Source organism: Streptopelia decaocto (genome assembly GCF_964273445.1).
Source record: "Streptopelia decaocto genome assembly, chromosome: 12".
In the NCBI taxonomy this organism is placed as follows: domain Eukaryota; kingdom Metazoa; phylum Chordata; class Aves; order Columbiformes; family Columbidae; genus Streptopelia; species Streptopelia decaocto.
In genome coordinates, this window is record NC_138667.1 from 8,030,142 (window position 1) to 8,057,280 (window position 27,139).

The following is a 27,139-nucleotide window of genomic DNA, read 5'->3' on the forward strand; positions in this document are numbered from 1 at the left end:
GTGTAGGCAGCAGATAGCATTGTGTTGGGTTTGGGTTTTAGTTTGAGTCGTGGTGTCAGTGACTCCCATGTAGATGAGCAAAATAAGAGATTCAGGTGGACTTATTTGTATGTGCTCAGAGTGAGCACTGACATAGACCTGATTTGCCAGATCGCAACACTTCCCTTAACATTGCTCCTTCGTCCGCTGCTGACCTGTGATTAACTTCAACAACTCATTCTTGTCAACCCTCTTGGTTATTGATTTTAAACTAATTGATTATTAATTTTAAACTAATTCCCAGGTGTAGTTATTGATAGATCCAAGACCTAAATTTACAGATAACATCTTCTATATGAAGTGAATCAGTGCTTTCATATTTGGGAGGAAAATAGTTTATCCAGTTGTCTGGCCAGTTGAATTTCTCCCATTTGTGTTTTGTTTTGCACAGACATAAACACTTCAAATCTGAGAGTGATTGTATTGTTGAATAATGACTTGCGTATTTCACAGAGCTAAGCTGAAATAAATGCTAGCGAGCCTTTAGTACAAATGGTACATAGATTCAAGTTTGGGACATGTAATTTGGGGCATGCCTTGAAGAAAACACATCTCATGGGTGAGCCCTGCTTTGTGGTGCTATTGTTTTTTGCAGTGGGGAAAGCAGTGTCTTGTGTTGGTAAACTTAATGTAATGTGTTGTTATTGTTGTTACGCATATAATTCATTATAACTATTATTGTTATCACAGAAGAGCTGTATGTTTTGTAAGAATACTATAATGTGACAGTCCTTTAAAGTCTGATATTGTACATATCTTGATGAGGTAGGGAAGGAGCTGACAAAGAGCTTAAATGTGCTTGGAAAATATATGTGAATGAGAGTTGTTTTCTACTTTATGAAAGCAACATTAAATGGAAATGCAGTAATGCGTGAATCCTTGTTTAAAATTGAAACTATTTAAAGATTTGAACTTATGAGTAGTTTGTGGTGTGAATTCACATTTATTTTGCTGAATAGTCTGTGTGTTAATAATGAAGAATATTAATCCTTTAGTCTTGTTCTGGATATACAGATAATTTGGCTTTAGATTCTTACAGCTGTTAAAGCGAGTTCACACCTGTACTCAAACTGCAGAGGGGAGGAACAAGCACAACTGAAAAACAAGATAAAACCAATGATCATGTTCACTTTTAAACTTTGGTATTTTTCCCTGCAATCTGAGTTTTCCATATTTGTTCTTTATTTTTTTTTTCCAAAACCATGTGATGAATGTAATATTCTGCTAGGCATGACAATTGTGTGTAATTGTAAACAGCCTACATACAGGAGAGTATTGATAGCTGCAGAATGGATCACAAAAACATGGTTGCGACTTTCCTTTAGCAAAGAGAAATTTCTATTGCGGATACAAAGTGATTGTCAGTCAGCAACTGTGTCCAAAAAAAAAAACCAAACCCTCCAAATACACAGATTAGCCAGTTGAAATGCTGCTTGATTTCAAAGAAGCTTAAAATAATTTTAGACCTTGCAATTTTGAATATGAATCTTGAGTCAGCAGATTCAGTCTTAAGACAGAAAGGAATGCAGGAAGACTTCTGATGTCAGTGGCTTCTGCTTAGCCTATTTGTTTTTATTAAAGGATGTGTAGATTTTAAAGGATGTTTGTTTTCGATATGAAAATTAGATGAAATTAGTATAAACAGCTTAGTGGATATGCTTTGTCTCAAATCTTGATTTTTTTTTTTTAATTTATTTTTTTTCCTCACTCCTGCCTCCCTTTTGCCCCCTCCTTTCCCTCAAACAGACCAACTTACGTTGTTTGTCTTTGAAAACTTCTAGTGCTGCATTTGATACAGTCCTTGGAATAAATGTTGCTGTAAAGAAGCTGAGTCGTCCTTTTCAGAATCAAACCCACGCAAAAAGAGCTTACAGAGAGCTTGTTCTTTTAAAATGTGTCAATCACAAGAATGTAAGTTTGGCTTTCTATTTCTCTCCCATTACTGTAAGTTGTCTAAAAAGCTCTGGATTTGCTCTCTTACTTGCTGCTAGTAACCAAAGTAATGTAAAAATAGTGAAAGTCTGGAAAGATTTGCTATGGGTAATGTAGTTCTCTCCAAATTGTGGTGAAATTCTTGGGTGAGCTGTTTGGAGTCTGAAGTTTTGCTGCACAGTTGGTACAAGTTTACCAGCAGTGTCGCTTTTTAGAGTTGGCCTTGCTGGGTTGCATTTGCCCTTTTAAGTCGTACTGCAGCAAAGCCTGGTTGGCAGCGGCTTTGTTTGTGGGCTTGGCTCTTGTAACTGCACTGTAGTTAAATCTTCTGAGCTTAAGCAAGATTTTTATTACAGTGTTTGACTAGTGGGGTTTGCAGGGATGCAGCACTTTTATTGGTAAACAGAAGTTAAATACTATGGACAATACATGTATATTTTAAAAGCCTTACTGTCAGTATTTCAAGAACGTGAGGTTTATGTTGACTGATACGTTCTGATACTAACACGAACTAAACATTGCAGATCATTGAAGTTGTGCACTGAGGTCTCAAACTTCCTGGAGTCAATAAGTCTTTTAGGACTGACTTTTAAGGAAGCTTTTGGTGAAACCCAGAAGTAGCAGAATTAAAGCGAGGTGGTTACTAAGGACGGCAGTCCAGTAATTTCAGCAGTTCTTGTAGAAATAGTATGTAATAATCTAAGTTTAATGGAATGGTGTGGGGCACCTCTGAGTTTGTGTTGTTGGACAGCCTTGCACAACGTGGGATTTAAAATAAAGGATTGTGGGGGGAAAATGAGAGAGATTTCAGGCGCTAGGCAGGGAGATAGGTGTCGTATAGTTTTTAAAAGAAAATAATGGTTTTGTCTTGTCTTAGTTCCTTTGGCATACATGCTGCAGTCTTGAACTGTTTCTGAATCAGCAGTTTTTGAATGTATATACGTTAAGTGAAGCCAAGTAACATTCAAATTGAGTATAATAGCAGTGTGCATTTGATTTTTGAATAGTAATTTCTGCAGTAGTGGATTTTTATGTGAATTAAAGCTCAAGTTTATTATGTTTATTTTTTTTTATAGATAATTAGTTTATTAAATGTATTTACACCACAGAAGTCACTAGAAGAATTTCAGGATGTGTAAGTATTAGATTTTTTAAAAATTTTCCTGACCAATATGAGCCTGAGCCCTGGAGCTGTATTTATAGTATCCTGCAGACTTCACACTTAGAAAATAGAGGGTAGCTAAAGGCTGAATTTAACCTTTCATTAGTCTTTATTTCTAGTTTTCTTTGAGAAAGACTAAAATAGATGTTTCACTACATGCGTTAGATGAAAGCGGAAAATAAAAAAAAAAGTTATTTAACTTTTATTCATATAACTGGCTTACTTTACTGATAGCAAATACATCTGGTTTGTGTGTGTTGTCCTTTAGCTAAATGGGTCACCTCAAGATAATAACTTCGTCTGGATAACCAGATATAACTTTTTTTCCATATCAGTTGCATTCAGTATTTTTGGCCTTGATTAAGAACTGAATGTATTTCTTTTTTCTGCTGGCTGTGCCAATTGATCTAGAAATGATTCATGGTGGTTTAACTGGTGGGGCATTCATCAGCTGAATATGCTGTTGTGGTTTGTGAATGGGCTTCTTGGGCAAAGGGAGGAGTGTGTGTGTGTCTGAAGGGGGTAAGCAGATGATATTTTAACTTGAAAATGAATAATTCCTTCATAGACCTTACTGTACTGTTCTTAATTTTCTTCTTTTTTTTTTTTTTAATTAAAATACAGTGAAGGGAAACATCATTTTTGATACATTGCAATATCTGCAATTCCTGCATCAGCTTAAGTCAGTCTTAGTTTTTTGTGCTGCATAAATTCAGAATTATTCTTCTGTATTACTGTTTATGAAACTAGTGGAATTCTAGTTGCTTGTGATGGACTATTGAACATTTAATAGCTAGATTATTTGAATAGATAATTTAATTTTGAAACTGGTCATGCATGATTTTTTTTAAAAAAATCCTAAGCTTTTTGACACTTATGCTAGTAAAGTAGTTACTTTTATTAAACATATTTCACGCTAGGCTTAAACTTGAAATGAAAAGTAAGACTTGAGTTTTCTTAATGCTTTCTTTCTTGTGCTCTAGATATTTGGTTATGGAGCTGATGGATGCAAATTTGTGCCAGGTTATTCATATGGAATTGGATCATGAAAGAATGTCTTATCTTCTTTACCAAATGCTATGTGGTATCAAACATCTCCACTCAGCTGGTATCATCCACAGAGTAGGTAGTATTAGATCATTGACAATACTCTTTATGTACACAGATATTCTTATGAGACAGGAGGGAAGGCAGGTGTTACTTCATAAGTTTATATTTTTCATTCATAAGAATAGTACTAAACAAAAAGATTGTCTATAAAACATGACCATCCATGAACCTTTCAAATTACTAAAGAATGAGTCTTTAAAATGTAATATTTACCCCTTAAATATCTGTATCCTTGGAGATATTCAAAAGCCATCTGAATGTGTCCTGCAGACAACTTCAATTCTGGTTTTCCCTGAATTTTTTGAATACTTGGCTGTTCAGCATTTGACTTGTCTCTAGTCTGTGTATAAATAAACAGATACATCAGAACATGACTATGCAGTTGTTAATGTGAAGGAAACTGGTGATGTATATTGAAGGAGGGGGGTGTGTTATTCTAATCGCTTGTGATGGACGATTGAACATTTAATTTTTAATAGCTATGTTGTTGTTCAATATGTTGATTCTTCCTTAACTGAAGTAATTTCTTGTTAGGATTTGAAACCCAGCAACATAGTAGTAAAATCAGATTGTACACTCAAAATCCTTGATTTCGGACTGGCAAGAACAGCGTGTACTAACTTTATGATGACTCCGTATGTGGTAACACGGTATTACAGAGCACCAGAGGTTATCCTTGGAATGGGATATAAAGAGAATGGTAAGTTGCTGGAGTAACACATATGCTTTAGACAAGATATTTCAAGTGTTTCAGATCATAAGAAAGGGGAGGGAGGGGCTGGTTTCCCCCTGCCATGTCTATTAAAGTATGTTAATCATAGTGTTGGAAGTAGCAAAAATTACACTGTAATAATTTTGGAGAAGGTAATAGTTTTCTTTGCTCTGTGTACCTATCTCTGTTTAACATATACTGCTCCTTCTCCTGTTTTTGTGTTATCTCTTCATGGATTGTCCTGTTGTCTTGTTGCCTTTTTTTTTTTCCTACCAAAAAAAACATTGAGACATTTATGCTGGATAATATTTAAAAAATCAAAATATAATCAACCTTTTAATCAATGTTATTTTATTCTGAAGCATCTTCTTTTAACAGTGTCTCCCCTTTTGCATCTCCTATTATTAAAATCTGTTTCAGATCTCTATGATAAACCATGTTTTATACTCTCTTAAATCTGCATAACACTCGAGGAGGCTGGGTGTTGTCTTATTAAATCCAACACAGCGATAATGTATTGAACATTCAGCCAACCAAATTGCTGGCTGGGAAGTTGTCCCTGATTGCATTGTTGGGGGCTTTACCTGCCGTTTTTTACTAGCTGTGCAGTAATATGCTGCCTCCTCTGGACTTCTGTGCTACTACATGTTTTTACATTGTCATAGGGGCTTGGGGATACTGTGCTTTTTGTGTACGTGTAACTTGGGCTGTGTGATACAAGGGACTCGCAGGACCTTGCTGCAGAAAGCTTCTATTAATGCACAAGGCAGCTTGTTATAGAGCAAGTGCTATATGGATCAGAACATTAGTAGAGGCTGTTCTGGATGGGACAAAACCCAAATTGTCTGCAGGACTGTAAGAATACAGTGTGACCTTACAAATAAATAATTGTGGAATTTAAAAAAACCTCTTTAATCTTTTGTCCTTGTTGCACCTAACATATGATAGTGGATATCTGGTCTGTTGGGTGTATTATGGCAGAAATGGTCCTCCATAAAGTCCTGTTCCCAGGAAGAGATTGTATCCTTCTTCGTGGTCATTTCAGAAGTGTGAACACTGATTATATTTTACCAAATGCTAATAACACAGTTTAGGAACAGTCAGTTGGTGTGGATATGATTGAAAATTCATGTTAGCAGTTTGGTTTCCTACATTGTTGTGTTTTATTGTAGATGCTAGATGTTTTTATTTGTTTTCCTCACTTTGGTTCATGAAACTTCATAATTTGATCATTTCATTTTTACTTTCAGTTGATATCTGGTCAGTCGGGTGCATCATGGGAGAATTGGTGAAAGGTTGTGTGATATTCCAAGGCACTGATCGTATCCTTCCCTAGTCATCCTTGAATCCCATTCCACTTCCAACAGAAAAAACAATTCTTTTGATCTGTTTAAGTTTAAAAGCATAAGCATTTTTTTCAATAATATGTTTTAATAGATCTACTGTACTATTTGAAGTTAGTGTCATTAACCAAATTGTTGAGATTTCAGTTTTATTTTCTTAATAGACTCTATTTAATGTAATTCGTACTAGTTGAATACATAGAATTTATACTAAGAGCTTCAGCTTTGGTAGCTTAAAAAAGCATACAGTTAGGTTTAAAAAACAAATAGCAGGAAGTGTATTTTCTTACTCTTGTTCATTGTAGATAAGTGTTATAAGCAAAAGCCTACCAAATTACTTTTACTATGCATGGATTTTCCTTACTCTTTGAACAGTAGACTAACTTTTTTATTATTGTACAATTTTTTGAGTTTCAATCAGATTTTTTTCTTATTAGCACTTGCTGGACAGCAGTGTCCTCATTGCAAGCACACTGCATGAGAACGCTTTCTTTATTATCTAATATAAAAAGAAACCTTTTTGAGTTTTCTTCTTTCTATCAACATTTTATTTTGGGCTTATTTTTTCTGTAAGATTGTCATTCCTTCATTCTGCCCTCCAGGTTGTTTTTTTAACTCAGATTTGTCTTCTCAAAATTCTGCTTTCTTGTATGATAGTAATTGTAGGAAACTTTGCTGTATTAAAAACAAATGCCCCATATATATGTTTTCATGCCTTTGAGACTGGGAATCTCAGTAATCCATCACTGGATCACAAACAGATCTTTATGCTGTGCTAAGTGAACAGAATTGATCAGTAAATAAAGGGAGTGTTCTTTGAAGATTTTAATATATTTCTAAATATTTCCCTAGAGACAAAATTTAAAACATTTGACTTGTTATCAAACTACAGTTATAAATATTGGAGCAAACCAGATGTCATCCTTGATTAATAAAACCTCTCTTAGTAGTAGTGTTGTAGGCCTAGACATTCAAGGTTGATGAGTAAATAAATAGAACCCAGACAGTGTAATTAAACCAGAATTGCCAGTTGTGGCTGTAGCTCGTTAGAAGCCATAGCTACTTGTGGTCCAAGATTTTGAAGAAAGTGGAGTATTTTTTGCTTGTTAGCAAGTAAAAGTTGAGCCCGCCGCTAAAAATACCAAGTATATCTTCACAGAATCTTGTCATATATACCTGTGTATCTAATAGAGGAGGACTTTAAATTTAAATCCTAAATTTCATGACACTAATCTTCAGTGGTTGATCATGCATTATTTAGTAATACAAATGATTGTTAAATAAGTCTTTTTATTTTCCACCTTTCTTCCTTTCTATACTTATCGTTTTACCTTTTGAAGCCTTCAGACCAACCTAACACAATTCTTCATGTATGTTGTCATTCACCTGCATGTTAGCATGAGCTACTTTGATTTATTCATGAGTTATGGAAGGAAATTTTGTTCATACTTGTTAAATATACAAGTTATCACTTGTGGTTCTCTGGAGGTTGCTGAGGTTCCACCAGTCTATATTTCAAGGGCTCTCCTCCCCTGGTATCTTATCGAAGTGCAGAGTTACACTTGCAGGGTTTTTTTCCTTTTGTAAGACTTTCAGTTCCCTTTAATGTGAAATACTGATAACTCTTTGTGGTGTTGAACTTTTTCCTGAGTGATAGCTGCTTCAGTCAGATTGTCATTTTTCTTTCATGTTTTGACAGTGAGGTTTATGTGGGACACTGGTGTGCGTTGCCATAAAATGTTGAATTTTTTTATTGCCTTTTTTTTTTTCATTGACCTAAACTTTAAAAATATCACGTTGTTTGAGGATTTAGAGTAGAGAACCACATTCAGCATGTTTCCTAATGATGTGGCCTTGACTATCTGCAGGAAAAACCTGCTTTTAGATGAAATAGTTTGTGTTTTCCCATCCGGTCAATGGGATACGGGCAGCAGTGCCCTGGGTGGACTGAGATGCTCCGGGGAGATGGATGCTCCTGGCTGGTGCTGTGGAGGGTGAACAGGGCTCTGCCAGTGACTGGCCTGAGTTACTGGGACCTGCTGGGAATGAGAAATGCAGAAAAAACAGGCAACGTAGCTACCTAAGATGAAATGATGGAAAGCCTAGGAGCACCAGAGGGGGTTTAGTGCTCTTTCTGCCCAGGTGGTGAAGGAAGCTAGTTGGCCGACTGATGCAGAAAGTATGAGTATTCATGCTTTCTTGTGAAAAGTCCTGTGTGACTGTGACTGTAATAAGGGCCCTGTGTTCAGCTTCTCGCAGAGCCGCCAGCAGTAGGCAGCACACTGGTGTGGACCCAACTGTTCTGGTTGCTTTGATTTCGAGGTCACTAGAACAGGGAGGGCAGTTTTGTCTGCAGGTTGCAAGTTTATTCACATCATGTGCTCTGCATGCTTTGTGCTAAAATTGCAGGTGTTGTGGGGTTTTTTGTTTTTTCCCCATTTGGGTTGTTGATAATAGACTGAGCTTATTTCAAGTCCAACCCTGTACTGCGGATTATTTTTTTCCAATTTTCAGTATCTGTAAAGCACTTTGAAACAATCCAACTGACAAATTGATGTTTTCTGGTTTTTATTACTAAAGTAAGATAGGTCATTAAGTTTTTCTGCCCTCCCCCCAGTGCTCTGAGAGCACAATGGGCTCGACTCTAATTTGGTTAGCTCACTGTCTAGACTGCTGTTACTCAAATAAAAAGCATCTTCTTGAATCTAGATTGGTGGAGATCCCTCACAAATCAGTTTAACAGTTAAGAACAAAATTTCCTGGTGTATGTTAAAATTGTCTTTGTATGTGTTTTGTTTTAGCATGAGAGTTAAGAATATTGACTTCTTAATTTTGATTTTAATATAGTTTTTCCATTGGAATGTATTCAGTAAGGAAATAAAATTTTCAATCTTTGTATCAGAAGTCTGAAGTCTTAGCATGAAGTAGTGACTATGCACATATTTCTAGTTGTATTCTTGGCACACTGACTGAAATAAAAGCACCTCAGTGTTTTTTAAATACATCTTAATTCAATGTGCAGCAAGTTCGTTTTGTAACGAAATCTGTCTATGTGAATGGATAGGTTGAAGTGCTAGATTATTAACTTAGCTATGAATATTTGCAGTGTCCATGGTTAGACTCTGAAATTGCACAAGCTTTTTATCAGAAAAGCTGTGAAGTGTAAATCTGAGTAAACTTACATATCAGCTTATATAAACTTAGATAAAGCGGTGTCTTATCAGTGTGGTAACGACCTGGTGTGGCCATAAGGAATGTCACCGTGTCTGGAAGTGCCTTCACTTGGAAGAGGGAGCAGGGACACCCCAGAAGGAACGTGAGGCACAATTGCAACTTGTGGCTTGTAAATGCAATTCCTACAAAACATTTAAATTCTGAATTTAAGAACAGAATAGTCTCTTGGTATTACCACAGTCGCTACACTTAAACAAAAGAACCTGCTAAAAAAAATAGGTATCTGGTTTCACTGTTCAAAATTCTTTTGAGTCTTTTCTGAAGTTGAATTTAAAAACAAAAATCCAAGCAGCCCACAACCCAGAGCCTCATTTCCTTAGGCACAAACTTCCTTCATTTGAGTGGGATGTATTTTGCTTTGGGTTTTTTCACGTATTTTTCCCCACTGTCAAGAATTTTCAATGTTGATGGTATCGTGTTCTACTTCAGAAGATTCAGAAGGTTCAGCAGCAGCCTTTCTTTTCTGTCCTTATAGTTATTTTGCCATTACAGTTGTCTAATAAAGGTTCTTTTGGACTCCAAAAAAGTATTGCTTTAAATATTAGCCAACAGATAATAATAAGCAAAAGATACCTAAGCATAATGCATTGTGCAGCACTTCTAGCCAGCCCTTAAGATTAGGGAATCTGACTTTTATTTTTGTCAATCTAGCTTTTTGCATGGCAGCTGGGAACACTGTTGATGCTAGAATGAAGTTTATATTTGTGTCCTTTGTTCAAGTTTTCATTACATTTTCACATGTCTGTAAGTGATATTTTTGTATAGTGCAGACTTCACATTCTTCAGCTGATTTTCCTAAAGATATGGTGCAGATATTGATCAATGGAATAAAGTTATTGAACAATTAGGAACACCGTCAGCAGACTTCATGAAGAAACTACAGCCTACAGTGAGGAATTATGTAGAAAACAGGCCAAAATATCCGGGTATTAAATTTGAAGAGCTCTTCCCAGACTGGATATTTCCATCAGAATCTGATCGTGACAAGTTAAAAAGTAAGGCGAGTTTCCACCCCCCTTTTTAAGTTGTTAATTTAAAATGTCTGCAATACGTTTAATTCAAAAAACCCCAAAACAACTAATATAAAATATTTATTGCAGTATGGGTCAACATTAGAGGTTTCATGTCTTCTGTTTCTTTTTATGTCTTGAAATCTTAGTAGTAGTCATTAAATATAGAGCTATTTCCCTACCCACAGTATTCTGCTTAATTCTCTTAGTTCTAATCCTTTGAATAATGTCTATCGCTTAAATATTCTCTGAAAGTAATACTTGTTATGGAGGTTATTTGCAATTATCTTTTTCTAGTTAATGTGTGCATGTAATTAAATTTGGCTGTACTTTGGCTTTAGATAATTAATGATAAAAGAAAAAAAACCCTTATTTTCTAGATTGTCAAATATATTTTTTGACATAAAATAACTTATGGACTATTTTGTCTGAAAAATCATTGTAATAATAAAAAACCATGTCAGTGAAGTGCCACTGCAATAATGAGCAGCCAATTATTGTGCAGTAACAGCTCTAAAGGAAAAACTAATTTGATGTTGCAGAAACCAGGTCACTGCTGTACCGAGATGTATTTTTAAGAGCTTATTAAAAAAAATTCTGGTTTTTGTGTTCAGTAGTTAATGCCAAATAAACTGTGCCCCATGTAACAGCAGAACTGTTCAAAATTGAGGTTGATTGGTGTCAGCTGCAGGGTTTATTTTATTTTGGATAATAGCAAAACAACACTAAAGGGGTGAGACCTCATTTTAAAAAAATATATAGAGCTGTATGGGAAAGCTTGGATGTGTGGGCTTGTTTTCACAGTGAAATCCATTACAGTGTATGTCCTGTGTTCCCCAAACTCGTTTTCTGTGTCAGATGTTAAACTCTGCAGCTCTTTTACATGCTTGTTCTTTTCATTTTTACTTTCAGCCAGCCAAGCTAGAGATTTATTATCAAAAATGCTTGTAGTAGATCCAGACAAGAGAATTTCTGTAGATGAAGCCTTACGTCATCCTTATATTACTGTCTGGTATGATCCAGCTGAAGCAGAAGCTGTAAGTTTGCATTTAAAATTAACATTAAGATATCAGTTTAATAACTTTAAAGAATAGCTTCATTTTTAGTCAAGCGCATGCTTTGAACTCATTCTTTGGCTAGCGAAAATCACCCATAAAGCCTTCAGATCAGCATCAGGGGCAGATCACCTGAAGAGCAGCTGCTGGAGTGGAGCTGATAATATAAGTTTGAAAGTGGTTGATAGTGTTGATAGCTGCTTTTACTTTACAGAAAGAGTTGCTGTGTTGTGGTAAATCCAGGGCTTTATGGAAAGGGGAATTTCTCTAAGGCCCCACAAAACCTTACAGTGAGTTTTGCTTTAGTTGATGCTTTGAAACAGCCTTTCAGTGAGAGGCAGAACTTAAAAGCAAATTCTGGAGCTGTAAAATGAATGTGTCTTTCAGGTACAGGGAATAGACTGCCAAAGATGGAGGTAACAAAATGTTTAAAAGCTGTCATTTTGGGGGTTGTTTTAGTTATGATTGGTTGTGTTAACCTGATGTAGTAGATACACTGTAGGCTTTCTTTTCTTTGCAGCCTCCACCTCAAATCTATGATGCACAGCTGGAAGAAAGAGAACATGCAATTGAAGAATGGAAAGGTAAAAAGTGATCATGACAAATGCCATTTATTGTAATACCTTGTATTATTAATGTGTGGCTCACAGTACATGTGCTGCACTGTGTAACTGACTGGAACCCACTATTCCAATTACGGAGTGCTGCTTGTGGCAGTGTGAAAAGAAACCAATAATGGGAAAATGTTCTATTTGGAGTGAATATATATGTACACATGCATATATTTACATATACATACATGTAGCTTTCTGGAATATATTCAACAAAATGCCAGAGTTTTCTTTTTTTCTTGACTATTTTGTTGTTTTAAAGTGTTTATAATCTCAATGGTTTTTTCCTTGATAGAAAATGCTCTGAAAGAAACATGGGCCTCTTCTCAGTGTGCATTGAGCCATATCTTTTGATAATATTTACTAATTAATTTGTTCTAGAGGTCTTAGATAGCAGAAAAGAGTTTTTTTGGTGTGTGTATGTGTGTTTTTTTCTCTCAATGCCTATTTATTGAACAAATAGGTCAAACTGTTGACTTGAACAAACAGCATTGTGGTATTTAAATCAATTACATCTTATAGGTCTTGTCAAAACATTAAGAGGTGAGGCAGTTCAGGTTTGACACATCTGCCATCAGAAGCCTGGTTTTGCTTAGTACTTTGGGAGTAGCTTGTTTTTGCAAAATAGCTCTAAGTTTCATGTATTGATTCTGGTTTATATATATTTTCTTTAGGGCATGTCTGCACAAATACACTTCCAATTATTTTGGATTAATGCAAGGCGGATAATTAAAATGGATGAGTTAAATCTAATTGAATCCATTTGTAAACGTTACTCAGAATTAAAGAGGTCTTAGATTTGTTTAAATACTGTTACTCTCTTAAGACTATGGGTACATACACAAGCTACTGAGAGTGAATGGAAAGTATAAGTGAGTGTTCCTGATGCTCTGCAGCAGTAATAATCTTTTTGCTCTGAAGGGGCCAAGGTAATGCATTTTATGTGAAGCACGCCACAGACATACCAAACAGAATAACGGATGCTTCTTTGAAGTTATACCTCTCTTTTTTTGTTGTTGTTCATGTGCTCGTGTCCTAAATCATCCTTGATTAATCAATGAGGACTTTCATGCACAATTTTAATTATTTGTTTAGCCTGCCTCAAAATTTCCAGACTTTCCTCAGAGTATCCATGGAGATAGTTTTTAAAGAACAAAGACATTTGTGTGTGGTTTTGTTATGAAAGTAAAATTTCCATGGGGGTTATCCATATGTTTTCTTAAAAAATCCAAATCAGCTTGGTTTTGGGGTGTGCTTTTTTTTAACAGTTTATGTATACCTGTCGTGTACTAATACTAAGTTTTGGGGTGGGATGGTTGTTATTTTTAAATGGACAGCTATTGTATTTATAAAATAGGTTGATTTTGGTACACTAGTACATGCTTGGTGTCTTTCTGTGGTACATAAAGAAAATTCGTAGAATTCTCTAATCATTGCCATACGCCTTTAAAAAAAAAAAGGAGGGGGTTGCACTTCCAGACTGACCCTTAACCATGTCATTGTACCTTTACACATATGTAAATTATATATGAATCTTTTGTCGTCTTACAATGTGTTTTTGCTCTGTTCTTTTATTCTCCCACCCTTCTCTCGTAAGAATTAATATACAAAGAAGTAATGGATTGGGAAGAAAGGAGCAAGAATGGTGTGGTAAAAGACCAGCCCTCAGGTTAGTCATTGTTTCAGTAGTTCTCCTGTAACTCTGGCACATAGTGCTGACCTGTGGCACTAGGGAATGAAGAAACCCTGCTTAATAATCCAGGTAGGCAAAAGCGTTGTTGTTCAAGACTCTTGATTCTGATTTGCCTCTGGAGATACACATGTGGTGGTTTTTCATTGTCATTAAGTAAGCTGGAGGAAAACTTGCATGTCCACCACCCTGAGCTGCTTTCTCCCCAAACGGCTCAGTCACCAAGTGAAATTATCGATACTGTGCTGCGCCAGCTGTTGTGTAGGTATCTTCTATGCTGAATGCGTATTCTATAGCTCTGCATGAATGAGTCCCTTTCATGCAGGATTAAACATCATTAGGGCACCTTGTTTTAAACTAGTTAATATCGCAAAGTATTTATGCCTGTGATTGAACCCTTGGTGTTTGCCGCTTTTCTCTTGGTTCAGTCATTGGTATCTTGTACTGTCTTTTTTTTTAACTATATCTATTAGATTTCTTGATGCTCAGGTCATAATTCATGTTACATGTTCTTTTTTTTTTTTTTTTTTCTCCTGCCTAGAAAGGGAGAAAAACCAAATCTCTCAATGTTCACCTCAGGTTTTGAGTGCTAGGGAACTTAGTGCTTGCTTTTCTATTGTTTATTAATTTCTGAATTTTCTAAGGATTTCTGTGGGGAAAGTGATGCTCAGATGCTAGAGGTGTGGTTATCTGTACCTGCAATATTGTCTTGCCTCAGATTTTATTATGTTTGGTTTACTTAGCACAGATGCAGCAGTGAATAGCAACACCAGTCCTTCCCAGTCATCATCTATCAATGACATTTCATCCATGTCAACAGAGCAAACATTGGCCTCAGATACAGACAGCAGCCTCGATGCCTTGACAGGACCCCTCGAAGGATGTCGGTGATCAGCCAGGATTGCAGACTTGATCTTGGAAAAGAACTCTTGCTTCCATTGGGCCTGAATTGCTTGTAAGTTAATGGAACCAAGTAGAAAAACTCCATGTTCTGCATGTTCTGCTAAAGTAATGCCTGTTTTTTTACTCAGTTGTTATGAAATTGCCTGCTTAATGTTTTAGAATGAAAGCAAATCAATGTCTAAAGAACAAAAAATTTAAACTTAGACACTGTTACAGGCTTTTCTTCATTTCAGCCTATTTCAGGTGAGCAGTTATAATTGACTTTTAGCCAATAGCTCCTCTTAAGTGGGTTCATGAATCTTCAGTCCCAACTGGCAGGCTTCTGTGACACAATGGTTGTTTACATTTTAATACAGTATTGCTCATTATTAGGTTTTTTGAATGTATCGTCTCTATGAAGTTGGATTTACCGTGTGACTGTGGCAGTTTGCTTTATTTAACAACTGGAGTGTTATATCTAAGTGTGAACTCGCACATCAAACACTCTCAGAACTATGTTTAAAGGGCAGTTATTTTTCCACATAGCACTTTTTTTAATTGAGCCCTATCTTCACTTTCCAACGATTCTGTCTATCTTCTTGTAGAAGAGATAAACATGAAGTTTAAAGAATATGGCCATTACTTTTTATTTCATCTATGACTATGTCTCTAACTTCTTCAGTTTTTTAAACATAGATGGAAGGTACAGTGGCTTAATGAAATTGTAAGGAAGGATGAGTGACTTACCTGTGAAGCAGTGCCTGTTTAGAAGAGGAGAGAATGCTAAAATGTTCTATATTTTCTAGCTTGTGATACTGGTCCTTTAACAAAAACAAACAGAAAAAGAAATATGTGATGCTCTTCATTCACTGCAAACTCTGATAAAGGACAGGTGAGTTGGAGAGACTCGCAGCCTCAAAAAGAGCTGCATAAATGTTTTCCATTTTTTTAATGGGTCCATTCTATCTAGTGAGTAATGTAAGAAATAAAAATACAGTAGTTTTGAGTCACTTATAAATCAAGTACTTACTTAACAAACCTTAGCTCTGTTCCCACAGTAGGAAAACCTCTCCGTTTGTACTGGGGGAGGAAAACATTTAATACATATTTTCTAAATACAGTGTCAGAGAAGAAGAGATTATTTGCTGTTTCAATACAGTTTTCAGAATCAGGTAGTACAAACATTGCCTGTACATTGCATGATATGTTGAATTAGAAAATGCATTTGCAGTAGAGTAGGGCTTAAATTGCTTTATACTACACACTTGTGAATTTGGGCACATTCAGTTTGGAGTGCACAGGTGTGAAACTTTGCTAAAGGATCTTGTGTGTGTGTGTGTGCATGTGTGTGAGATTAAACTATATAAGAGTAATAGATGCACACGATGAGGTAAAACACCACTTTTCTTAAAGGCACTATATTTAGCTGTTGATCCAGATACTCTTGACTTGAATATATAAATAGAACTTATAAGATATACTGGCCCAGCCAGCCACTGCATTACTGACATATTTTTCTTGGAAAAGAAAATTGTCCATGGTTTCTGACCTTACAATTTGAAAAGCAGCAATTTCTCTATATGCAAACATTGCTTTTATAGTACAATTTTGCCCCTTTTTAGTGGCTTAATTTGCTGTAGCAAAAATATTGAGGTTTTACTGTCCCAGGAGATGAAATACTTTGGTGTTTTGTTTTTTTTTTATTTTAATATGATGTTAACTTCAAAATTGTCATCTGGAATCTTGTATTCTTAAAATTCTGTTTAATTGAATTGTGGGATGTTTAGGCTTGGGTTTTTTCCTTGTTTTGTTTTAAACCTACAGATACCTTAATTTATCTTTGATACTGACAGTGCATGTGAAGCATTTTTAGTGCATTTTTGTTACTGGAAAAAGCATTTTAAAGTACCTATTTACCATATTGCAGAATGGTACAGGTTGCTATTCCTCTGTGGTTTTTAAATCCCTTTTATTTGTGTACATTAGAACTACTGAAGGCACCTATTCAACATGAACAGTAGTGATTCACTATGGAAGTAATCTACTGGATCTCATTTTCGAAGGTTTTTTTAAATTGTTTTCAGCTGAAGTTGCACTGTGCTATGTTAGTTTTAACACTGCATTAGGAGACTTAACGCAACGAAGTTTTATTTTTTATGCGTGTATGTTTTGGATATTTGCAGAGTTGAATTTTTCCTCTTGGACTTGGGCTGCTCAGAACAAGGGGGAGTTGGACCAGGTGACCTCCAGGTCCCTTTCAACTTAAATTATTCAGTGATTCAAATTATCTTTTGGTGGTTTTTAACACAACTGCCCTATCTCCATGATTTGAACTGGTATCCAACTTTCTAGTACACACTAGTAGCTTGAATATGTTCTCTTGGAACAAAAAAAACCTCCTGAGATTGACTGAGCTTATTTGTAAATCTTGTTGCAGGAAAAGCTGCCTCATACCTTATTTTTCTAATGTCATCTTGCTGTGGCACACATTGAAGCTCCAAAATGTTACAGAAATGTTGCTGCCTCCGGAGCACACATGAAATGTCTGTGAATATTGTGGGTTTTGATTCCATTGTTATTTAAAACCAAATTGCTAGTGACCTGAACGAACACCCATCTTAAGGAGGCACATACACAGATTACAGAAAACTCATGCAGAATAGGCACATGCTAAAGTTCCCGTGCTGGTTCATTGTGCACTTCCAGACTATCAATGCACTGCATGGGGATGATGTAGATGTGTATAGTCATATTCCTGACTGCAGATCAAGCTCAGTGCCACGTTTGTGAAATGGTCCTTGATGCTGGGAGAACAAAATGGAAAACAAAATGCACATGTAACTTGACAGGGGTTTAAAAGTTTAGAGAGTTTGATGTGCAATATAATCACTTTTATTTCTAATACTAAAATCATGTATGTAAAGTGATGCAGTTGACCATTTTTTTGCACTTTGGCATTTATAAATATTTATATGTATTTAAAGATTAAGAATGTGTGTGTGTATACATATACATTATATATTAAGAAACCTGCTCAGTTTTTTCTTAACAGGAATGTTACTTTGAGAGACTTTGTATAGTGTTAAACACTACTGCGGCATACAAACAGTTTATGAAATCTGACTAAAAATAAGTGGTGGTCAACATAGATACAATCTGGAGTCTTAACTGCTCACCTGAAAAAAATAATCTATGGCTATTGATCAGATTATTTACCAGAAATGTTATGCAAAGTATATGAACACTGAGTAGCTGAATGGCATTGCAGAAATGGAGTATGTTTTAAACAGTTCATTTCATCTGTGCTCATATCATTTTTCCTCAAAAAAAACAACAAAACCAAACTTAGAAGCTTGACCTTTAGAAATCTGGATAAGCAGCCTGCGACTGTGCTTTGAGGAAATACTGTGATATGACAAGTCTAGTTCTTTATTGAAGACGACGAGAGATGAATGTCAAAATTAAGGCTTTGTCTGCATGAATAATACAAAATAAACTAGTCTATTGATTGGAAATTAGTATTTGCAAACAGCCTTTGAAGTTTTGTAATCTTTCCGGTAAGGGTTTGCATTTCTTTGTCAAAATAATGCAAATTAAACTCAACCTTAACTAGCAAATAACTAGTTGGTTGGTGAGTTTCAAAACCTGTTAGGAACCAGAGGGCTCTTGAGGTTTTGTCTTTTAAGACAAATCATAAGTGTTTATTCAAAGTTAATTAAAACAAAAAAAAAAGTGACTCCATATGTTTATTTTTCTTTCCTAGAGGAAGGACCTTAAATGCTAAATTGTTTTCCTTTCTAGATCTGATTGTATTTGGCTTAAAATTACAATTTTATGAATAAGGTAGGATTAAGACATTCAAAATACAACTGACATACAGAGTCTCCAAGAACTGAGTGAATGACCCTTTTTTGGGGGGATTAGAAGTGCAGCCCTTGAGTTTGGTGTGCGCTGGAGGTTCAGCTTTAAGGTGCAGACAAATCCTTGCTGCCCACAGTGCTGGTTTGGAGCCCGGGGTGGGTCCTGCAGCATAGTTTGTGTGGAGCGTTTCACTGCACTTGGGACACTTGCAATGGAATTGCTTTCAGTGTGGTGGGGGTAAATGCTGAACAGCCTGTTTGTATATTCTACACATGTCACATGGATTCTATCAGGGCTTGATGCTAAACTTAGTGATACCATATACTGGGAACCAAATTCTTCCCTGGGATGTGTATTGTGTGATTCCTGCTCAACGCTGGTTTTGATCCAGGGACGCCTGCACCCAGATACAGAATTTGAACTTGAGTTCCTGTAGATGAATCGAGTGAATTCTTTGCTTTTCCAGAGTGTCTTTGATTATTTTTTTTAACATGTTGAAATATGTCAGAAAGAAATGTATTCCAGCTCATTATTTTACATATATTTTAGATTGTCTATTACAGGAGTGATAGTGATGTTCTAAAAGCTTGTTACACAACTTACCAGGTCAGTTTTAGTTTTTGCCCGCCATGCATGATAAAAGTGTCTGGAGCTAAACTAATGTTTTAGGTGAACTATCTTTTCTCATATTAGTGTTGGAGGAGAGTGGAGAGAGAACCATCATTTCTGTTTGTGTTCTATGAAATGACTATTTTTGTAGCTAAAATGATAGTTGTTGGATTTCAATCCCACAGCATTGCTTTGTGGATATAAACTTACCTGGGTCCGCTATTTCAAACAGTTTATGTATAACAAATCCAGTATAAAATTAATAAAATGCACTCTTCTGCGATTTATTGAAAATACGGCAAATTATTTTGGTCCAAGAATTCAAACCAAAATAGAGAAAATACACTTAACTATTTTAATTTTTTCCTTGATGCTGCTGCTTATTTTTGGAAAGGGTGCTTGCAGTTTTGCACAAAAGAAATCAACTTTATTAATTGCTGGGTTTGAAGCACTTTAGGATTCTTCTAAATGCAACCAGTATATGGTATAAAAAGGAACGACATTAAGAAAAATGTTTAGCGTGTTTAAGTTTTGGTTGCCGTCTTTGCTATTCTGATAGATTTGATCAGAATCCTTTAAGTATAAACCTGTTTTCAGAGATTTTAAATTACAAGATTTTTAAGGGGCTGAAATTTAACATGTAGTAAGAGATTGAGAAACCACCTTGCACTCAAATGCCTGTAGGGTGACTTGAATAGCATCGTGACTACCCGGCCGTCTGTGATACCAAGATACACCGGTGTGTTCCTGTAGCGAGGTCAGTTCGCTGTGAGCACTAGGATTCTTTTTCTTAGACACAAAACTTTGTATTAATCTTTGGCTACGCATCATAAGGTGGTTGTAGGTGCCGTGGGAAGGCCAGAACATTTGCTGGTTGGACTCCACTGCAGTCAGTGTTTGTGAGTACCCTGGGAAGACTCTGTCCTTGCTCCGAAATAATCTTCCAAACCCGACCCTTGCTCGGGTGTTACTGCAGCGAGCACGTGGGGATTTGTTTCCCAGGCTGGGGCTGTAGTTCCACACCTCATAGATTCTTAGGATAACAAAAGCAGAAGAGAGAGAAATTGGGTAAGAACAACATTTTACGTTCATTACCTGACACAGTAGTCGTATTTGTTACTGATAACAGAGCTAATTTGATACCCGTGAGCGTACGCTATTGTATTGTCTTCTAATGGGGAAAACTTTTTTGAACAAACAAGTGTGTCACTAGCTTTTCTATGAATTCAGATGCTTAAATTGGTGCTAATTTTTTAAAAGAAAATGTAACAGATGGTTAGCAGTGTATTTGTCTGTTTTTGATAACTATATTTTCTTAAATGGTGGCAAGCCAAACTTTATAAAATGACTAATGTGCATTTTCAGCTTCATCAGATTCCCAGATTTTCCTAAAGTAAAATGTTTAAACTTCCATGGTAGTTACTGCTGCTCTGGAGCTATTCCTGTCAGTGTTTTATACACTAACAAAATGAACACCATTAGAAGAGAGCAATACACACTATCCCTTTCTTTAAATTACATGACATGTTGGGTTCCCCAGGTGGTTTTAGCAGTTAATGTAATCAGGATAACTAATTAAGAGGAGATCACAGATACTTGTGTGCAGTTAACTCAGTACAGTGAAGCCTTACCTGGTCATTAAGATAATTTATAAAGATTATACAAATTTTCATATATTTTAAAGAGGAAATAACAAATAGAATTGTTTTCATACAAATTCAAATGTTAATTCCAGAGAATATATTCTGTAATGTACTCCAGAACACATGCTATTGAAGAGTATAATAGGCTCCTGGAGTGATTTATGAAATCCAGCTTTATCTAATGACTCAAACCCCCTCCAAAAATCAGTTCTTTGAGAACTTCTTTTGAAATGCCTTCAAGTTTCAACTCCCTTCCAAACGCTTTGTCTGCCTTGTTTTACGCCTCCTTCCCACCTTCTGTTTACCAAATGTCACAAAAAGTAGCATCAAGCCCTATCACTTGTTAGAGTGTTCTGATTTTTATGGCCTTAATATTCGTTACAGTATGGTATAAAATTTCAGAAGAAAGATGTGCTTTGAAGTCTAATTATATAGATACACGTGGCCTCTTCTGCCTATGAAATTAGGCGTTGAATGTCATATCTCATTCTTGATGCTTGTGCAATAGGAACCTGTTCCTTTCAATGCAGTGGCTATTTTGTCTGATGCTGGATTTTTCTTTTTGGGTTGACTAAAAGTTGACATTTTTTATGGACAGCAGTCGTGTTTCCTTGGTTTTGGATTGATTTTCTTTAAGGAAATTAGAATTTCATATGGAAAACTGTCAATAACTAGTTCTGAAGTGTTAGTTAAAGCCTCGTTCTGAAGCTTTTTTGTTTTGTTTTCTCCAAAAACTTTATCATAAAACAGTACTAAAGCCACTGTAAAATTACAAATAAAGATGTATACTTAAAAGATTTGAGCAGTCTGTCTTATTTACTGTAGCGATTTTTTTTCTTGATTCTTCCTGTGTTGAAACGGAATGTTGTGTATAACTGAAATGATGTATGCTCGTAGTTATCTTAGAACATAAAGTTTCAATTACCACTTCAGCTTCCAGTTAACCAAAAAGTAAGTATTGGTATGAAAAATGAATGAAGAACAGTTTTGAGAGATTGGTTGGTGCTGCTTTCTTCTGACCAGCTGAAACATTTGGGCACATTAACAGCACTTGGTTTTACTATCAAGTGTATTTTGAAATCTGGGAAGGTTTTTTTTGAATTGCAGCAGCTTGCCTGGCAATTCTGACAGATCTGTGTTGCCATCGGGAGGTTAAACAGTATCAGAATTAGTTTGTCCGACTTACTGGCAAGTTTTGGATAATCTACTGGCTATATACAAGTGTATGTATATGTACATATGTAAAAGGACTTAGGTGGAATTTTATCTTCATGCTCAAACAGTGTTGTTTCATTTTGTTCTCACTGAACAAGACAGAGGTACAGCTGACTTGAAAAAATACTTATTTTGAGGAAGAGGTAAATACTCTTTTGAAGCCCATGTGGTACCTGTGGGACCTCTGGGGCAGCTGGTAAAACCCCAGATGCACATGACATCCCTCCATTAAAACCACTCGGGCTTTCAGGGCGTCCCTACAAGACTCCAGGGTGGCCCAAACCCAGCGGGTGCTTCCCCAGCACAGGCTGCCCGGGGAGGCTGAGGGAGCTGGGTCTCTTTGGTTTGGAGAAGAGGAGACTGAGGGGTGACCTTATTAATGTTTATAAATATATAAAGGGTGAGTGCCATGAGGATGGAGCCAGGCTCTTCTCCGTGGCAAACAATGATAGGACAAGGGGTAATGGGATCAAGCTGGAACACAAGAGGTTCCACTTAAATTTGAGAAAAAACTTCTTCTCAGTAAGGGTGACAGACACTGGACCAGGCTGCCCAGGGGGGTTGTGGAGTCTCCTTCTCTGGAGACATTCAAAACCTGCCTGGACACGTTCCTGTGCGACCTCACCCAGACGTTCCTGCTCCAGCAGGGGGATTGGACTGGATGATCTTTGAGGTCCCTTCCAATCCCAAACATACTGTGAAACTGTGAGTCAGGGTGTGGGGTGTCCAGAAGAGCAAGTGTCCCTGGGGTCAGCGGGTGTGCAGAGCTCCCGGGCTCAGGGATGCCAAGGGCTTTGTCAGCTGTCCCTGTGTAACTGACAGCCTGGTTTTACTGCTGGGTTTGTTCTTTCACCTCTGACATCGAGTATGTGCTGGAGTTGGGATGGGGCCTTTCCCTCCCTTACCCTTCCGCTCTGTTTCAAACTAACCACACTCTGCTTTATTTCCATCTGTTAATTTCCCCAAAGGTTTCAAAAAACTCTTCCATTTCTTTTTGCAGCATTTCATTCCTCCTCTCTGCATCTTCCTTCGCTCTCTCCGCGTTCCGTATCTTCCCCTCCGCCAGCCGGTGCCGCTGGCGCTGCTGCCCCAGCTGCCGCTGCGTGTCCCGCATCTCCCGCTGCAGCGCTCGGTTCCGCTGCTCCAGGCTGCTGGGGACACACACTGCGTTACACAATTCCCCCCTTTTTTAATAAAGCTAGAGGCTTTTTTAGATATAACCTTTTTTTAAACATATATCCCCATAAACAGAAGTATTGGTATCCCAAATACTCTTCCAATTTCTGGTGTTACATATTAAAATAAAAGCTACAGTTTTTAGTTATCCTGATTTACAATAAACAGAAATAACCATACGGCCAAAGGAGTCAGTTTTGGGTGTTTGGGTTGTGGGTTTCTTTTGTAGTGGAATACTACAGCAGTCTAACAAGTGGCAATGCAACATATTTTAGGAATCACTGAGGATTCTGCTTATATTGCAGTTCCCTTGAACTGCAAGGGAAAATATAAGCAGAATACAGCAAAGAGTTGTTTTGTTTTGTTTTAAAAAGGCCAAATATGTAGGAATAGCTCATTTTACTAAGAAGAAATTGATGAGTACTTTTTCATTAAATTAAAGATTAAACAGATTTTTTTCTTCATGAAATGTTCAGGGCAAGGTGTAATTCAACATTACCCATTTGCAATGGCGAATGTTGAGGTATTTTATAATTTAATCAAATAGTCAAGTCACACAACATACCTGTGTCTTATAATTAATTGAACAATATTGTGTTTAAAATGTTGATTCCTTTTAACTACACAACAGAAAAGTATCGCTATTTGGAAAGCAGAGCTTGGAAATGTTCCTGCTTTTCTTCCTTGATATCACAAGCTATGGCTAAATCTCTATTTCTAATCTTAGAAATTGGGAAAATACTGACAAATCCTTTCGTCTGTGCTAAAATGAATGACTTGCGGTTTGTAGACAATAATGAGTTACTGCTCACGCTGCTGAGAAGCCCGCACGTTTTTCCCTAGAGAAAAGCTTAATATTGAATTAAGGCAAAAGAAGAAAATATCCAATAAACCAGAAGCTTTTTCAAGAGCTCTGAGTAGCCCCGCAAAAACAGTCTTACAGATATCTGGAGTTTCTCAAGCACTTCACATGAAAACTAATTCAAACAGCTCTGAATAATTGTGAACCTAATCCAGTCCTGCTGGCTCCTGGCGCCGGTCGCGGTGCTACACGGAGGGGCTGTCTCGGCCCCGGCCCCGCTCGCAGGTTGGACCCTGCAGCAGGAGGAGGTGCATTCCCTGAAGCCTCACAGCTTTTAAAATCCTTTACCTTGCAAGTGTTGACTGGTACTCAGCCTTCTGTCGGGACATCAGCAGCTTCAGCTTTGCCAGGCGCTGCTGCGGGGAGGTCGGGTGTGCTGGCGAGTCACCCGGGGCAGCGAAGCTCTCGCTGTCGTCCGCTGGGACGGGTCGTGTGTTTTCCTGAGCCCGCAAGACGTGACTTATGGCTGTGATGGTTTCTTGGGACTCTTCAGAGTGGGCCACTCTTGTCAAATAACTTGAAGGAGGATTTTCCTCAAACATCATTTAGCAGTGGGGGTGTGCCCAGCCAGCACCCCCAGCTGTTGTCAGAGACTCACTGCCCTTTCTGCTTTAGAGGAGCCTCTGTTTTCGTGTCTGTCTCGCTCTGCCTTGTCACGGACTGTGAGAGTTTTCTTCCTCCCCACAGCTGTTTGAAGATTTCCAAATAGTTGGAAATAGTCCATTTTGCTGGACCCTGGATCTTATTTCAGGCTCCAGCTTTGCTTTTTCTACGCAGCGGGTTGAGGTCTTGAGCTGCTGCTCTTGTCTGCTGCCTGCTCGTCTTTATAGTCATGGCTGGTGTATTCTCATCTCCAGGAACTACTACTGCTTTCCTAACCTCAGCCTGTTAGGTGCAGTTTGTCTGACATCTGTGGGTGGCCCATTTGAGAGCCATCCACCCGTGACTAGTTTAACTCCTGGGCTGCAGAGGTGAATTCTGCAGCGCTGAGCCGGTCCCAGAGCTGTGCAGGGGTGCAGGGGCAGGGCTCCTCGTGTTCCCCTTCACATGCATTAGGGAAGGATGGATTACATCTGTTCTGGCTGTGCTGCCACTAACCTGTCAGGCGCAAGAAAAATTGCACAGATGTAAAACGCCTCGTCTGTGGTGCATCCGCTGTGTCTGCTTCGGAGGGAGCAAAGCAAGCGAGGGAGGCTGCTGCCTCCAGTTATGACGTTTCAAGGACATGAAGCCAGAGGTTAAGGAAAAATAGGCCACTCGTCAGTTATATTTCAGTTCCTTTTGGAAAAATATGGTGTGTTTATTTTAGCTGCCTGTTCTCACAAGATAAGCACAGTACAGACATGACCGGATTATAAAAAAAGGAAGAGCAAAATATGCATGCAGTTCAAATACATATCTCAAGAATAGTAGAGATGGTTTAAAATAATCTGGAACGTTTTGTCTCCCTGATCCCCACGTGTTCAGTCCCTTGGTACAAGAGTTGAAAATGAGCTGTTTTAAGTGCTGTTGAATTTCTGTAAGTGTTTTACTGGTCTCCCATGTGAAAATCGCTCCCAGTTTTCACTCTGTGCACCTGAGCAGGCTGTGATGTGTTCCTTGCACAGTCAGGACTGGGGGTTATTGAGACGCTTTCCCGCTTTACCCTGCGCCCCCTTCAGAAGGAAGAATCCTTGGAAATGAGCAGGCAGGCAGGTGAGTGCTTTGGGAATCTAAAGAATGCTTGGAGTGAGAATTATATTAAAAAAGTAAATGACGCTTTAGCCTTCTGAGGGTGAGGTGCTGTACTGGAGGCAGGTGAAGGTGAAATCCGCTAATTTGATTTTGCAGAAGGAAAATAATAAACTGATTTAAACACCACCATCAACATCCCTCTCTTCCCCCCCAAAACTGCAGTTGTCACTAACCTAAACTTTTGCTCAAAATAAACTATTCCTGGAGTGTTAACGCCAGTGCTTTACTTGAGTTCTACGTCTATTAATAATCTAACAGATGGCTGTAGTTTCTGATGAATCGCGTTCAGTTTCATTGATTAACGTGTTTCCCCCAGCCCTGAGGAGGGAGGCAGCAGCTGTGCCCACCAGCTGCTCTTCATGGCCGGGGCGGCTCTGGCCTCGTCCCCGCAGGCACCTCCGCTCGCCCGTCCAGGACAATGGGGCGTTGCTGCTCATTGCTGCGCTGGCAGGGAGCAGGTCGGCCACCTCCGCTAGGTCAGGATGGAGAAGCGGGACACCTGAGGAGTCCCCGTTTGAGAGCGGACGGACGGGGAGGAGTCCAACCTTTGTGGTCCCGTTTACAGTGATGGTGCTGTAACAACTCAATGTGGGTGAAGTAAAGGAGGTTGGTGGGACATAGGGGATTTGGTCATGGTCACCAAGCCCATTTATTACTGGAACTGGTTCCAGTGGCTCACGTGGAAGACCCTTTGGAGGCAGCAGGCACCAGGGAACGAGCAGCCCTTCATCCCATGCTTCTAACGGCAGAGCCATGTCCTGCACTGAGATGGCAACCTGCTCCTTCTTTTGACACTTGACCACTCAAGGGAAGTGTGAAACCATCACTCAGAGCCAACCGTATGATAAGGTGACCAGGGCAAAAGCATGTGAAAGTGAAGTGTGTCACACTCCTCTGCTCTGCACTGACTTGGGTGCTTGCATTAGCTCCTGCTTCTCTGGGAGAGCTCTTCTTCTTTTAGGCTTTTGCTAATGGCTCACCTTGATGTTACCTTGGCATCAGTGCGTGAAGAGGAGGCAACAACAGATGAAAGGGGTCTCCTTCCCAGCTGCCCCTCATGCACACACACGCTTCTTGTGCTGGTGCGGCACCAGAGCAACGTGAAGCATGTCAGCACCGAGAAGGATGCAGCGTCTCCATTTGCATCAGAGCAACATCAACGGGGGATGAGAGCCGGACTCTCATCTACTCTGTGCTTCCTCTCCTCATTCATCAGTCACAGCACCATATAATGCTGATTTCCCCCACCCATCTGAATT

General features: G+C 38.1%; 2 protein-coding genes across 5 annotated transcripts in view; one reads left to right on the forward strand and one right to left on the reverse strand.

Moving 5' to 3' along the window:
• Positions 1–23,245, forward strand: part of MAPK9 (mitogen-activated protein kinase 9) — a 28,720-nt gene extending 5,475 nt beyond the window's left edge. The window contains exons 3-13 of one of the 3 annotated variants that reach the window (XR_014185192.1): positions 1,821–1,950; positions 3,048–3,106; positions 4,117–4,255; positions 4,778–4,943; positions 6,206–6,277; positions 10,345–10,527; positions 11,455–11,579; positions 12,118–12,181; positions 13,806–13,877; positions 14,647–14,853; positions 23,109–23,245. Coding sequence is in view for 2 of the 3 variants with exons in the window: in XM_082063393.1 (XP_081919519.1) it covers positions 1,821–1,950; positions 3,048–3,106; positions 4,117–4,255; positions 4,778–4,943; positions 6,206–6,277; positions 10,345–10,527; positions 11,455–11,579; positions 12,118–12,181; positions 13,806–13,877; positions 14,647–14,789 (1,153 nt within the window). In the remaining variant the exon portion in view is untranslated. Of the gene's footprint in view, positions 1–1,820; positions 1,951–3,047; positions 3,107–4,116; positions 4,256–4,777; positions 4,944–6,205; positions 6,278–10,344; positions 10,528–11,454; positions 11,580–12,117; positions 12,182–13,805; positions 13,878–14,641; positions 21,691–23,108 lie in introns of those variants that run through there. The other 2 variants (XM_082063393.1, XM_082063394.1) reach the window with 2 other exon arrangements.
• On the reverse strand, positions 19,519–24,888 carry LOC309444991 (rho GTPase-activating protein 24-like). Of its 2 annotated transcripts, none has more exons than XM_082063398.1 (3): positions 24,435–24,888; positions 23,038–23,256; positions 19,519–20,283 (listed from the first exon to the last, which is right to left on the reverse strand). In XM_082063398.1, exons 1-2 carry the CDS (start codon positions 24,689–24,691, stop codon positions 23,049–23,051), a joined length of 465 nt encoding a protein of 154 aa, XP_081919524.1. In that variant the 5' UTR covers positions 24,692–24,888; the 3' UTR covers positions 19,519–20,283; positions 23,038–23,048. The 2 variants fall into 2 exon arrangements, with proteins under 2 accessions (XP_081919524.1, XP_081919523.1); XM_082063397.1 differs by having other exon boundaries at positions 23,038–23,259.
• Between the last annotated feature and the right edge of the window lie 2,251 nt (positions 24,889–27,139).

Bases quoted from the DNA above. Each gene is read 5' to 3' on its own strand.
- LOC309444991 (XM_082063397.1), bottom strand. From the start codon at position 24,691: ATGATGTTTGAGGAAAATCCTCCTTCAAGTTATTTGACAAGAGTGGCC. The intron at 23,260-24,434 runs GTAAAGGATTTT...GTGTGTCCCCAG, and splicing joins TACCAGTCAACACTTGCAAG to CAGCCTGGAGCAGCGGAACC.